At 35.9% G+C, this 11,341-nt stretch overlaps 1 protein-coding gene across 4 annotated transcripts in view; it reads right to left on the bottom strand.

Annotated features, from left to right (window-relative positions):
• Positions 1–1,603: 1,603 nt before the first annotated feature.
• UBE2E3 (ubiquitin conjugating enzyme E2 E3) overlaps positions 1,604–11,341 on the bottom strand; it is an 88,712-nt gene continuing 78,974 nt past the window's right edge. For all 4 annotated transcript variants that reach the window (XM_044381358.3, XM_048214196.2, XM_026492403.4 and 1 more), the window contains exons 4-6: positions 7,322–7,454; positions 3,431–3,578; positions 1,604–2,236 (exon numbers count right to left, since the gene is read on the bottom strand). In XM_044381358.3, the coding sequence (XP_044237293.1) occupies positions 2,139–2,236; positions 3,431–3,578; positions 7,322–7,454 (379 nt within the window). In that variant the 3' untranslated portion in view covers positions 1,604–2,138. The remainder of the gene's footprint in view (positions 2,237–3,430; positions 3,579–7,321; positions 7,455–11,341) is intronic.

Raw genomic sequence — 11,341 nt, 5'->3', positions numbered from 1 at the left:
ATAGGGAGATAATCAAATTCAACTTTTGTTTCATATATGAATAAACTAAAACTCAAAGAAGTTACAGTGTCTTATTCAAGGCCACAAAGGTAGTTTGTGAAAGAGCCACAAACATTTTTAAGTAACCAGTTCCCTCTTCTCTGTCCCAAGTGAGTATGGGGTATGGCCTGTAAGTACCAAAAGGGCTGGTGGTAGTAACTAGAGGGCTAACAAACGAAGGAAGTCTAACGATAGCATCCCAAACATCCTAATATTCATTATGATGAAAGCTCTCCTGGCATCAGGAGAGAGGTTCATTACTCTAGGATGCAGAATATACGATACTGGAAGTGGGGAAAAAACAACCTTCTGCAGCTCACCACCGGAGAAATCCTTACAGTTTACATAAAAGGTCCCCACTCTCATCACACTGACTTGAACTCCATTATCGATTATTACCACCTAAAATAGTCATGGCTCAGAGGCTTTCACAGACCTAAGCCTGAATTCTTCAAAACAGTATCTACTTGCTTAGTGTTCGTTTGTAATATGGAGAGATGGGGTGCGGTGGAGGGAGTTAGTGAAAAATACACATATAGATATAACTTTATTTTTACCCTGATTTAAGACTTCTGTTGACAAAACCTCAAGTAAGAGACCCACTACTCTTAGTGAGGGTATATGCAACTATAAATGTCTTACTTTTATTAGCTTGAAGCTATGTATTTTTATGCTAATAACTCCACTCTATAAATTTTAAGATGGTACCCTAAGCTCCACATTTAGGACTGGAGAAGACATTTGCCCCACATTGCACAACCTCTGCTACAGGACCGGAGAATTACCTGAATAATTATCATAGTCATAGAAAAAAATTAAACACATTTATAGTGTTTACCAAACTTGAATATTGCAAAGTAATTCTAACTCCTATAAGAAATCTAATATTTAATCATCGTAATCAAAAAGAAGGAATTTATATAAACTGTAAAACCCTTACAATTTAGTTATTTTTTCAGATGAGATATAAATGCCACATCTACACACCAGTTCAGAGTTCCATTCCGCTTTCAGGCCAGACAATGGTTTGTGTTCAACTCTGCCTCTAGCTTATCTGCTGGCCAAGTGCCATGATAAGAATGGTAATACACACCATACACCGTGAAAATTCACAACCAGGATTAGGAGTAAAGTAAAAAGTGTACCAACAACACAGAAGCACTACCCGATATTTGACAGCGCTGTCCAATGGTGGATGGAAATCACCAGCTGGGAAACAAAATGTTCCATAAGTTAATACCAGATTCCTGAGCGAGTCAAAATTTCATATTATCTTTAGCTCAAATATCACCTTTTCGAAGTAGAGCTTTATGTGTTTTGAGATCAATGATTTAAAATTCAGTTTTACATATTTAAGCTCATTATATTCTCTCATTAGTACTTCAAGGAAAAAAAAACTCTACACATTTAACAAGATTTCAAATGTTTTCAATTTAACAATTCATTTATTTGTACTGGTCCTTAGTAGTCAATCTTCATATCCGCATTTTTATTTCATCAACAATCATCTCAGACACACCTTCTAACAAGACTGACTTAAAATATTACGACAGGAAACTATGGCTTCAGGAGCATGTTTATTGTGTTTGAGATGATACATCAGGTGCTCTCCGAGCTACAAAGGGTAAAAGGAAATCCTCTCATTACAAACTGACAAAGGTAAAAGGTAAAACATTTTTCACAACAGCATGAACCACATACTCAGAAATAGATCTGGGTTTAATACAAATGACATAATTCCTAGTCATCTACAGCTACTTTTATAACTTCATACAGATAATGAATTAGGCTAAAATGCACTATAATATTTGGTAGACTTCAGGACCAGTATCCTTAGTACATCACAAAATACATTTTGATATCCCAAAGAAGCAAGACTTGCAAGTAGGCGTTTTAAACATAACTAATCTACAGCTACAAAGTTCTACTCCTGATAGCATTTACCTTTTTGGGGAGTCTCCCAGTCTCCAAAGGATAAAAGCAGAGAGTAGAATCAGTATAACATATACACAGAAGTCCGTATTGTAAAGGCTATAAAGATTTGCAGCACAGTGGGAAGGGGCCTTCTGCTCCTTCACACCGCATACAAATTCTGTGAATTATGTGGCGTATCTCTTGGTCCACTGTCTGGCTATCCTGTCATGTTCTGCTCTGTTGGTCAAATACTGAGTGGCTATGCTTCCAACCAGAGGATCCGCTGGAAAAGTAGAAAGAACATTAAGAGATATTATACTGTGTCTTAAAGTTAGTTTTAATAGTCTATTAAATTGAAACACTAATTTTTCAGCAGCACCTCGATATATAATGGCTAAATTTTCAAGATTAAAATGCTTCGAATAATATAATCATCTGTGTATTTTAATATTCAAATTTAAAAAGCCCTTTTAACTAAAAAATACATGTTGAGTTAATAAATTTGATTTTTTAATACTATTACTCTTGGCATTTTATTCAGCAATGGAAGTGTGCTTGGTGACTGTATTTCTACCTCCTTCTGGATGTTTAAAAAACTCAAATCTTACAACACAGTTTACAGCATTTCTATCTAGATATTATGCACATTCAGAAGCATTTAAAATATTATTATGCATATCTACTTTCCTTCAGTGCCTTGTTCTTTCACAAAGCTCTCTCAGAGAGCTTTCCCTATCAGTTCATTTAGAGCTGCCTCGCCCTTTTTAATTCTCTTGGGCATAGGTATAGCTGCTAGGCTTACGACAGAAGTAAAAGCCTTTGGTGATTAGTCCAATACGTAGAAAAAATAATTCAACTTCTTTAAAAAATGACCACTTAGTAAGATAATGCAAAATCCCAGGCCTACACATCACTTTTTCAAGTCAACTACACGTGTTAATATGTAGCAATTAAGCATTTCTTAAAAATGTTAGGAACTATGTTATTACTGACTTTATATCTGAGCTAATATAATCATAATCTAGTCCAACTCATCAACTATCACTTTAATATCCACCATTACTACTTCTAAAATACCTAACTATAATCCAAGAAAGAAGGGAGAACAAGAAGCCCGTCATTGCTAAGCGGTTGCTTTAGAGCACAGGGCGGCATGGAAGGAACAAGAAAAGGAGGCACTGGTGCCCGTAATGGCTTTCCTGTCAGACATGGTTTGCACCGCTACATAATTCAGAAAAAAGTCCATCAACGACAGAAAGAAAATAATTATAGGTAGCATGCCCTTAATAAACTAAAGAAAGTTACTGTGAAACTTTTGGTCTATTCTAAATGAAATGGCTTTGATAATTTCCTTGCAAAATGATTTATGCTCATCTTTCCACCAATAACATTTACTTTCTCAAATCCACAGTCAAGGCAACCAAGAACACACTGCTTTCTGTAGCCCCACTGTGTGTGATAATAAAGGCTTGCTTACCAGGGTTGCAATCTGTCAAAAGAGAACAAATCGACAGCAAAACCTTTGAAATAGTCAAAGCAGGACTCCAGTTGTCTTTAAGGATGTCCAGACAGATGACTCCCTGACTGTTGATGTTGCAGTGATAGATTCTGGTGCGGAAAGTAACCTAAGGAAAATGAATGCTTTATTACCAACTAAAACTCTCACCAGCAAAAGTGAAGGGTAACACATCATAGATACTAAATAGAAAATAATTTAACTGACGAGCTAATTAAATACTAGGTTTAAGTAATATCAAAAGTAAATGATTTGGGCGCCTGGGTGGCTCAGTTGATTTGAGCAACTGCCTTTGGCTCAGGTCATGATCCTGGAGTCCAGGATCGAGTCATCGGGCTCCCTGCTCAGCAGGGAGTCTGCTTCTCCTTCTGACCCTCTTTCCTCGTGTGCTCTCTTTCACTCTCTCTCACTCTCTTTAATAAATAAAATCTTAAAGAAAAAAAAAGTAAATGATTTTATTTGGGGCGCCTGGGTGGCTCAGTGGGTTAAGTATCCAGCTCGATCTCAGCTCAGGTCTTGATCTCAGAGTAGTGAGTTCAAGCCCCATATTGAGTGTGGAGCCCAGTTTAAAAAAAAAAAAAAAAAAAAAAAAAAAAAAAACGAAAGTAAATGGTTTTATTCAATTCGGCTGAAATTTTTTTAACCAGCAGATTAGGAACTACATTCATTTTACACCAAGCAGCTGATTTGGCTGGTTTGCTCTAACTGAACGATACAATAATTCTATGTACGTATGACCACATATACCATATAGACGTGCACATACAGCTCTGTTTAAAACAGGTGAGAGAGAAGTGTTTTAGTGCCAAAGGCAAGAAGGAACTTTTTACCATAAAACAAAAGGTACATTAGTTTCTTAGTAGAAAAGATCAGTATCAACTCAGCTAATGTCCTGTCATGTATCAGAAAATAGTGGACAAGATTTAGAGGAAGGCTGATGAAATCACTAGTCTATTTCTCCGACTTTCATTTCTGCTACTAGTTCAGTGTCTTGTTAGACTAAGACAGCAAAATGAAATAAGCAAGGTCTTAAGGTAATGAATAAAGGAAGCTAATATATCTCCGAGATATATGAAATAAAAGAGGATAAATCAGGCGAACAAACACTGGCAAGTTGCAAAACAATCACAACTACTAACTGGGTGGCTAATTCTTAATCTGGAGTAGGAGAGAAAAAAAGAAACAAAACAGCTTCTGATCTCTTGGAACTAGCAGTGTACTATAGAATCTCCCAGGTGGGATCTAGAAAGAAAACATTAAAATGCCCCCAAAGTATATTTCTGATAAGGATGCATAATTAAAAACAAGAAAGAAACCAGTGGTCTAGCAGGGGAGGAAAAAGGAAGGACTGCACCTCCAGGACCTCTGTGTGATACAGTACACACACTAGCTTTACAGCTCTTAAAATATGGTTATAGTTGAAGTGAGATCAGCTAAAAGTGTACATACATACCAGATTTCAAAGACACAGTACCAAAAAGAGAATGTAAAACATCACATTAATAATACTCTTACATTGATTTCATGTTCAAAGGACAATATTTTGGATGTACTAGATGTTATTAAAATTAATTTTACTGTCTTTTTCTACCCCTTTTAATGTAGCTCATAGAAAATTTAAAATTACACATGTAGCTTGCATTAGATTTCTCTCGGACACTTCTGCTCTAGAATATGGCATTAATATATGTTTAGATCACCGATAGCTGACATACTCAACAGACGTGTGGTTTATAAACACAACACAATCAATAATTTGAACACTTCTGGGGAGCCTAGGTGGCTCTGTTGGTTAAGCGTCTGCCTTTGGCTCAGGTCATGATCCCAGGGTCCTGGGATCAAGCCCCACAGCAGGCTCCCTGCTTAGCGGGGGAGTCATCTTCTCCCTCTCCTCCTGCTCACTCTTGGCACATGCGTACACTCTCTCTCTCAAATAAATACATTTTTAAAAAATACTTTGAATCCTTTCAGCTATTAATAATTGGTGAAGAAGAGAATTTAATTTTTATTATTCCTCAAGAAGTTCAACACCTTATCTGAACTTCAAAAATAAGCAGAACTGTATAGAAATAATTGTACCTAACACCAAGACAAGAACAGAAGTATTTTTTCTTTTTTACTTGTTCAACCACAGATCTGGATAGTGCGTCTTAATACTGTGTCAGACATCTTAGGCAAGAGGAATGATTCAATATGGAAGCGTTAGAAAATTAAAATACCGAGACTTCAGCAAAAAAATTAAATGCTAAATTAAAACATAACCACTATATTAACCAAAACAACTGATAAATCATATACAGAACTATAGTTTGAAACCTTTGTTAGTCAATTTCTATTTTACATTAAAAGATGCCAAGAGAAATAGAAGCCTTTTTCTTTAACAAATCTTCCCTCACAAAAATAATTTTGTAAAAAATAAATCTTGCAAACTTTTTCAAATTTTGCTACCACATTAAAACCAATTTCAAGAAAAATGAGGCATCTAGAAATAAGTATCACCATTTATCAAAGACAGCCATGAACTATTTTCCTATGATTTTGTTTTCTATAATACCGGAAACTTAACCAATGACTGCAAACTGAGCAGTTAGTGATATACCAGCACTTAACATGTGTCATTTTGAATGTGAATACAATTTGTAGTATTATTAACATGAGGGCTTTGTTTCTTTATTTGAACTAGCAAGATATATTCTACATACATGAAAGTATTCAATGAGACAATCGTTTAAAGATCTTAAATTCTGATGGGATCACATAGTATAGTACTCAAAACACTGAGAACTCTAGTTGATAGCAAAATACCTCTAGATGATGGGGAACCTTGGTGTCTGTACTTTGAGGTAGATACCACTAGGTGGAACTGTTGTTGTCTTACTAGATAATGGGAGAAATAATCCTAGGTCTAAAACAAAAGAAACAAACAAACAAAAACCCCTTAATTTTTACTCTCCCCACCACCCCTCAACCCAAGCATGCAAGTGAACGCAGGCATTAAACTGCCACGCAGGCATTAAACTGCTACATGTATTTTAAATAGCGTAGGGAACATAAGGAACTATGTTGAAAGGAGAAACATTTCATCACAGTTAAAGACTTGATAACAACATACTTTTCCCCTGACATGTCAGAAGTCTCTGTAACTACACCATAATTATATTCAAGCTTAATACTGGTGGTTTTTACCTGTTGGCCTGACCACTTTATAATGAGAAGTGAGAGGAAGAAACTATCCAGGTAATTGTTATGTTTAAGACTTGAAAAATAATAGCCAATCATTACAAGGTACAACTCAACCCTTCTGTTAATCCATCTAGTTCATACTGAGAGCCAAATGAGGCATAAACCACCCAGCCACCCTCATTCCCATTACTACATCATATCTACAGAGGGCACAAAGTAAGCTAATTAAATATTATCAGTAGCTTCCCTCTTCTTTGCTATGGGTTTCTAGTTTTGCTGATCTATAAAGGTAAGGTATTGAGCACAAAATTCAAGTTATTTAATTCTTATTTCTGTAAGTTGTCAGGGTTTACTTTTTACCCCAATATGTTTCTCAAGGAAGGTCCATAGGATATTTTCTCTTATAACATAAATCTAAAATGTATCTGCTTTACTGGTATGCAAAGTGGCATACTTTTATTTACAATCAACAAATCCTTTCTGATGATTACAAAGTTATTTGTATAAGGCAGAAATCAATTTCTTTCAGCTTTAAAATTCTTGGTTACATGAGAGCTTCCGTATCAATTCATGAAAAACAATGAAATAAAATGATTACATCAATACACATTTAACCTCTAGAATTCTGGAGAAGGATAAATATTAAAGAATGGACTTCTAGGTTCTTACCTTTGGTGGCTTAAATGGATAATCAGATGAAAAAGTGATATCCAGAAAAAACACACCACCTTCATATACAGAACCTGGTGGACCAAGTATAGTCGATCTCCATTCATAAATGTTATCTCCTTTAGGCCCAGCACTATTTAAAAGAAATTAAAAATCAATGTGTATATCTGTAAGCAATGAATGTTAACATCTTAAACCAATTAAGTATTATGGGTAAATTAGCAACCGAGAGCAATGAGATAAATAAAAAGAAATAACCCCCAATCTGTGCATACATATACGTATAAAATTTTCTGCAAGTATTTCAAATTTACAGAAAAACTGCAAGAACAAAGAACACCAGTATAATCTTACCCAGACTCCCTGTTAGCATTTTGACCCATTAACTTTTTCATCTTCTCCCTCCCTCCCACACATTCTCTCTATGTATGTCTGTATGTATACACACACACACACACCCCGACACCCACGGTGCTTTTTTTTGAGCCATGTGAGAGTAAGCGGAATACATCTGGCCCTTTCCCCATAAATACTTAAGTGTGCACATTTCCTAAATTAACCTCCGATACACTCACAATACAGCTACAATTTCAGTAAATATATCAATAAAACACTTTAACCTATAATCTGCAAAATAATGTTGTCAACTGACCCAGTAATGCCTTTTTAAAAATTCAATTTTCATCCAGATACAGAACCTACTCTTGTGATCATCTGTATGTTCCATGTCGTTCATTTCCTTTAATACGAATCTTTCCACCTTTGACTTTTTTTGAAGAATACAGTCATCTTCCTCCCCATCACCTCCTCCTTTTAATAGAATGCTCATCTTTTTAGAGTTATCTGATGTTTCCTCATAATTAGATGCAGACAGTGCATTCCGACCAAAATAGTACATAAGGGATGTGTTCTCAGGTACCAAGGTATTCATTCACCTATCCCTAATTGGTCATGTTAATTTTCATCACCTAGATCAAGTGCTGTCTGATTTTCCTACTGTTTACTTATTATCATTTCCCTGCATCCAATAAATAACCTTTGGATAGACACTTTTAACACCATGCAAATATTCTGCGCTTCATCAAAATTTCTCCCCTAGATTTAACACCCAATTGTGATTCTTGGCTAAATTAAATGAACTGTATTGTGATGGTGATAAAATCCTGATTTTCCAACTTCAGCATTTCCTCCACATTTACCAGCTAGCCCTTGATCCTTCTCTTTCCCCATTTGTATGAATCTGTGTATTACTGGTGTGGTCTCATGGATTGTTTTTTTTTAAATGATTTATATAATTCACTACTGCCTTTAATTGTTTTGATGCCTAATTTGGCCAGTAGGAGCCCCTTCACAATGGCCCCTCTATTCTTGGGATAGGCTGCTGTAATTTTATGAGTACTTCCTTACTTTCTGACATAACCAGATGTTCCAGGATCCCATCTTTGGAATCAGCCATTTCCTCAAGGAGCCCTGGTTCCTTTTAGTCTCACATTTAGGGAATGTTAGAAACAAAGTCTGAATGCTAGGTGCTATTAAGTCCCAGGCACATTGCATTGTGCTCAACAATACATCGTTTCATTTATAAAATTTGAAACAAGAGAGAGATAATTCAGATAAAATCTAGCCTCACAATTATTTGCTGGTAAGGCACATCCAATACTCCTTAAATTCTCTTCCAATTTATCTACAGACTTCCATTTTCCCTAACCTTTACCATCATAAATTATCTTGACTTTCTGAACTAATGTATAATACATATATAGCATTTCTTCTTTAAAAGTGACCACTAGTATAGAAATGATCTGCATGTTTGTTTTAAAATAAGGGTAAACCAGGGACGCCTGGGTGGCACAGCGGTTAAGCGTCTGCCTTCGGCTCAGGGCGTGATCCCCGCGTTGTGGGATTGAGCCCCACGTCAGGCTCCTCCGCTATGAGCCTGCTTCTTCCTCTCCCACTCCCCCTGCTTGTGTTCCCTCTCTCGCTGGCTGTCTCTATCTCTGTCTAATAAATAAATAAAATCTTTAAAAAAATAAAAAATAAAATAAAATAAGGGTAAACCAGCATTGATAAATCACCCACATTAATCACAATAGGATTTTCAAGTATAGTTAAAATAATTTAACTGTATCTTATTAATTCTGTAAAACAAACTGTGAATTATAAACATCAGGTAAGTAATGCTTTCAATAATCAAATGTGTGCTCTGAGAAAATAGGAAAGGGTACAGAAAACTTGAAGGTATAATCAAAATGTTTGCAGCATGTTTTAAATACCTTTTTAAGGCAGGTACATGAACAAAAAAATCTTACTATTTTGACCTATTTAGGGAAAAACATTTTTTAAAATAAATACTGTTTTATATGTTTCAAATATACGTAGCAACTGAAACTCATCATAATACTGGCTCACTGCTCTGTCATCATTTGAGAATCTGGTATATTTCCTAAGTGAATTTTTATTGTAATTAAAAACATAAAATTAGTACTAATTTGGTAAACAAACAAAAAAGGTTTAACCTGATTCAAGAGCATTTTCTTTTCCAAGTTAATTTTTCCCTTGGTGAGTTAAGGTAATCATGATACAATTAAATGACAGTGTCAAAGACTTCTATGGTATGGCTGTTTTACTAAAATATTTCTAAACTATACATGTCACACTGTGGTGGTGGTGGTAATAATAATAACCTTAGTTAAGGTTTATTCCATCCTTATTACAAGCCAGGCATTGTTCAAAGCATCATAGTGCGTAACTCATTTAATTCTCCTTACGAATCTATGAAGTAGGTACTATTAGTACATTCCTATTTTTAGATGAGGAAACAAAGGTTCAGAGAGTTAAATAACTTTCCGTATGTCTCATAGCCACAAAATGACTCAGACAGAACTTGGACAAAGTCTATGAACTAATCGGTATTGCCCTCAATGGTTTGCTATATTTCCTCCTATTAATTTCAGTGCTGTTACATCTAATTTAATCTCCAAATTCTGTTAATACTTATTCATATAAGAACCTAGGGGGTGCCGTTATCCAAACAAAACAAAATAAAAACCCAAAACCAAACTTCCTCAGTGATGTTTTTCAGTTCTTAGCAGAACTATGCTATGCTTCAGAGGATACACAGAAGTTAAGTTGGGGATTACTGTATTGTAATGAATCACAGAATTTCAGACTGAAAAGAATCTGGTTGAAGCCACCTGCCCCCCCTTTACACTTGAAAAAACCAAGGCACAGAAAGTAAATGATGCATCTTAAATCCCCTCTGCCAGTTGGCAGAACCGGGATTCCTACACCAAATTCGTACTGGTTTTTAAGTTTGCTTTCTTCTCACTTATGCTGTTTTGCCACAGGACAAAGGATATGTTTATTATAGCAAATATTAAATGTGACTTTCCTTGTTGTCTTAGGGGTGACTGAGCAAGGCCAAAGCTTATGGTAGTATGATTCCTTTACTGTTCCAAGAATACTGAGGCTAAAGTGAGTGAGGGCTAAAATCCAGCCCTTGTTTTGGTGCCTTGTTTGGAATAGGGAGCCCTTTTCCTTCTCACAAAGGTGCCATCTGCAAATCAAGACATTCTTGGTGGTGGGGGGTGGGGGGTGAGATGTTGGATGCAAGAGACGACTCCACTCAAATTCAAGCAAAGCATTTTACCCACTAGCACCGGACCTGCCACTGAGGCTTCACAGCTGAGTAGAAAATGAGTGATAAATGTTAACAATCTCAGGACAGGTGCTATTCATACTTTTGCACTATTTTGCAATTCTCTTTCTTTTACACAAGCAGTTCCAGGTGCCATCCTAGATCATTTGTTTTTCCCTCTCTTGGTGAATCATGTTCACAAGAATATCACAATATCATTTCCCCAATCTTTATTAAAAAACAAGCCTCTATTACTCTACCCCTTCCACGTCCCATCTCAACGATCTCTTAGCAGGCTTCTACTCCTCATCACTACACTGAAACAGCAGTCATCAAAGGTCACCAGTGACCTCACCACTAGATTCAATCTTCAAAATTTTCTC

This window comes from Ursus arctos, unplaced genomic scaffold, assembly GCF_023065955.2.
Source record: "Ursus arctos isolate Adak ecotype North America unplaced genomic scaffold, UrsArc2.0 scaffold_1, whole genome shotgun sequence".
NCBI classification, from domain to species: Eukaryota; Metazoa; Chordata; class Mammalia; order Carnivora; family Ursidae; genus Ursus; species Ursus arctos.
This window is presented reverse-complemented; position numbering and strand designations above follow the sequence as displayed.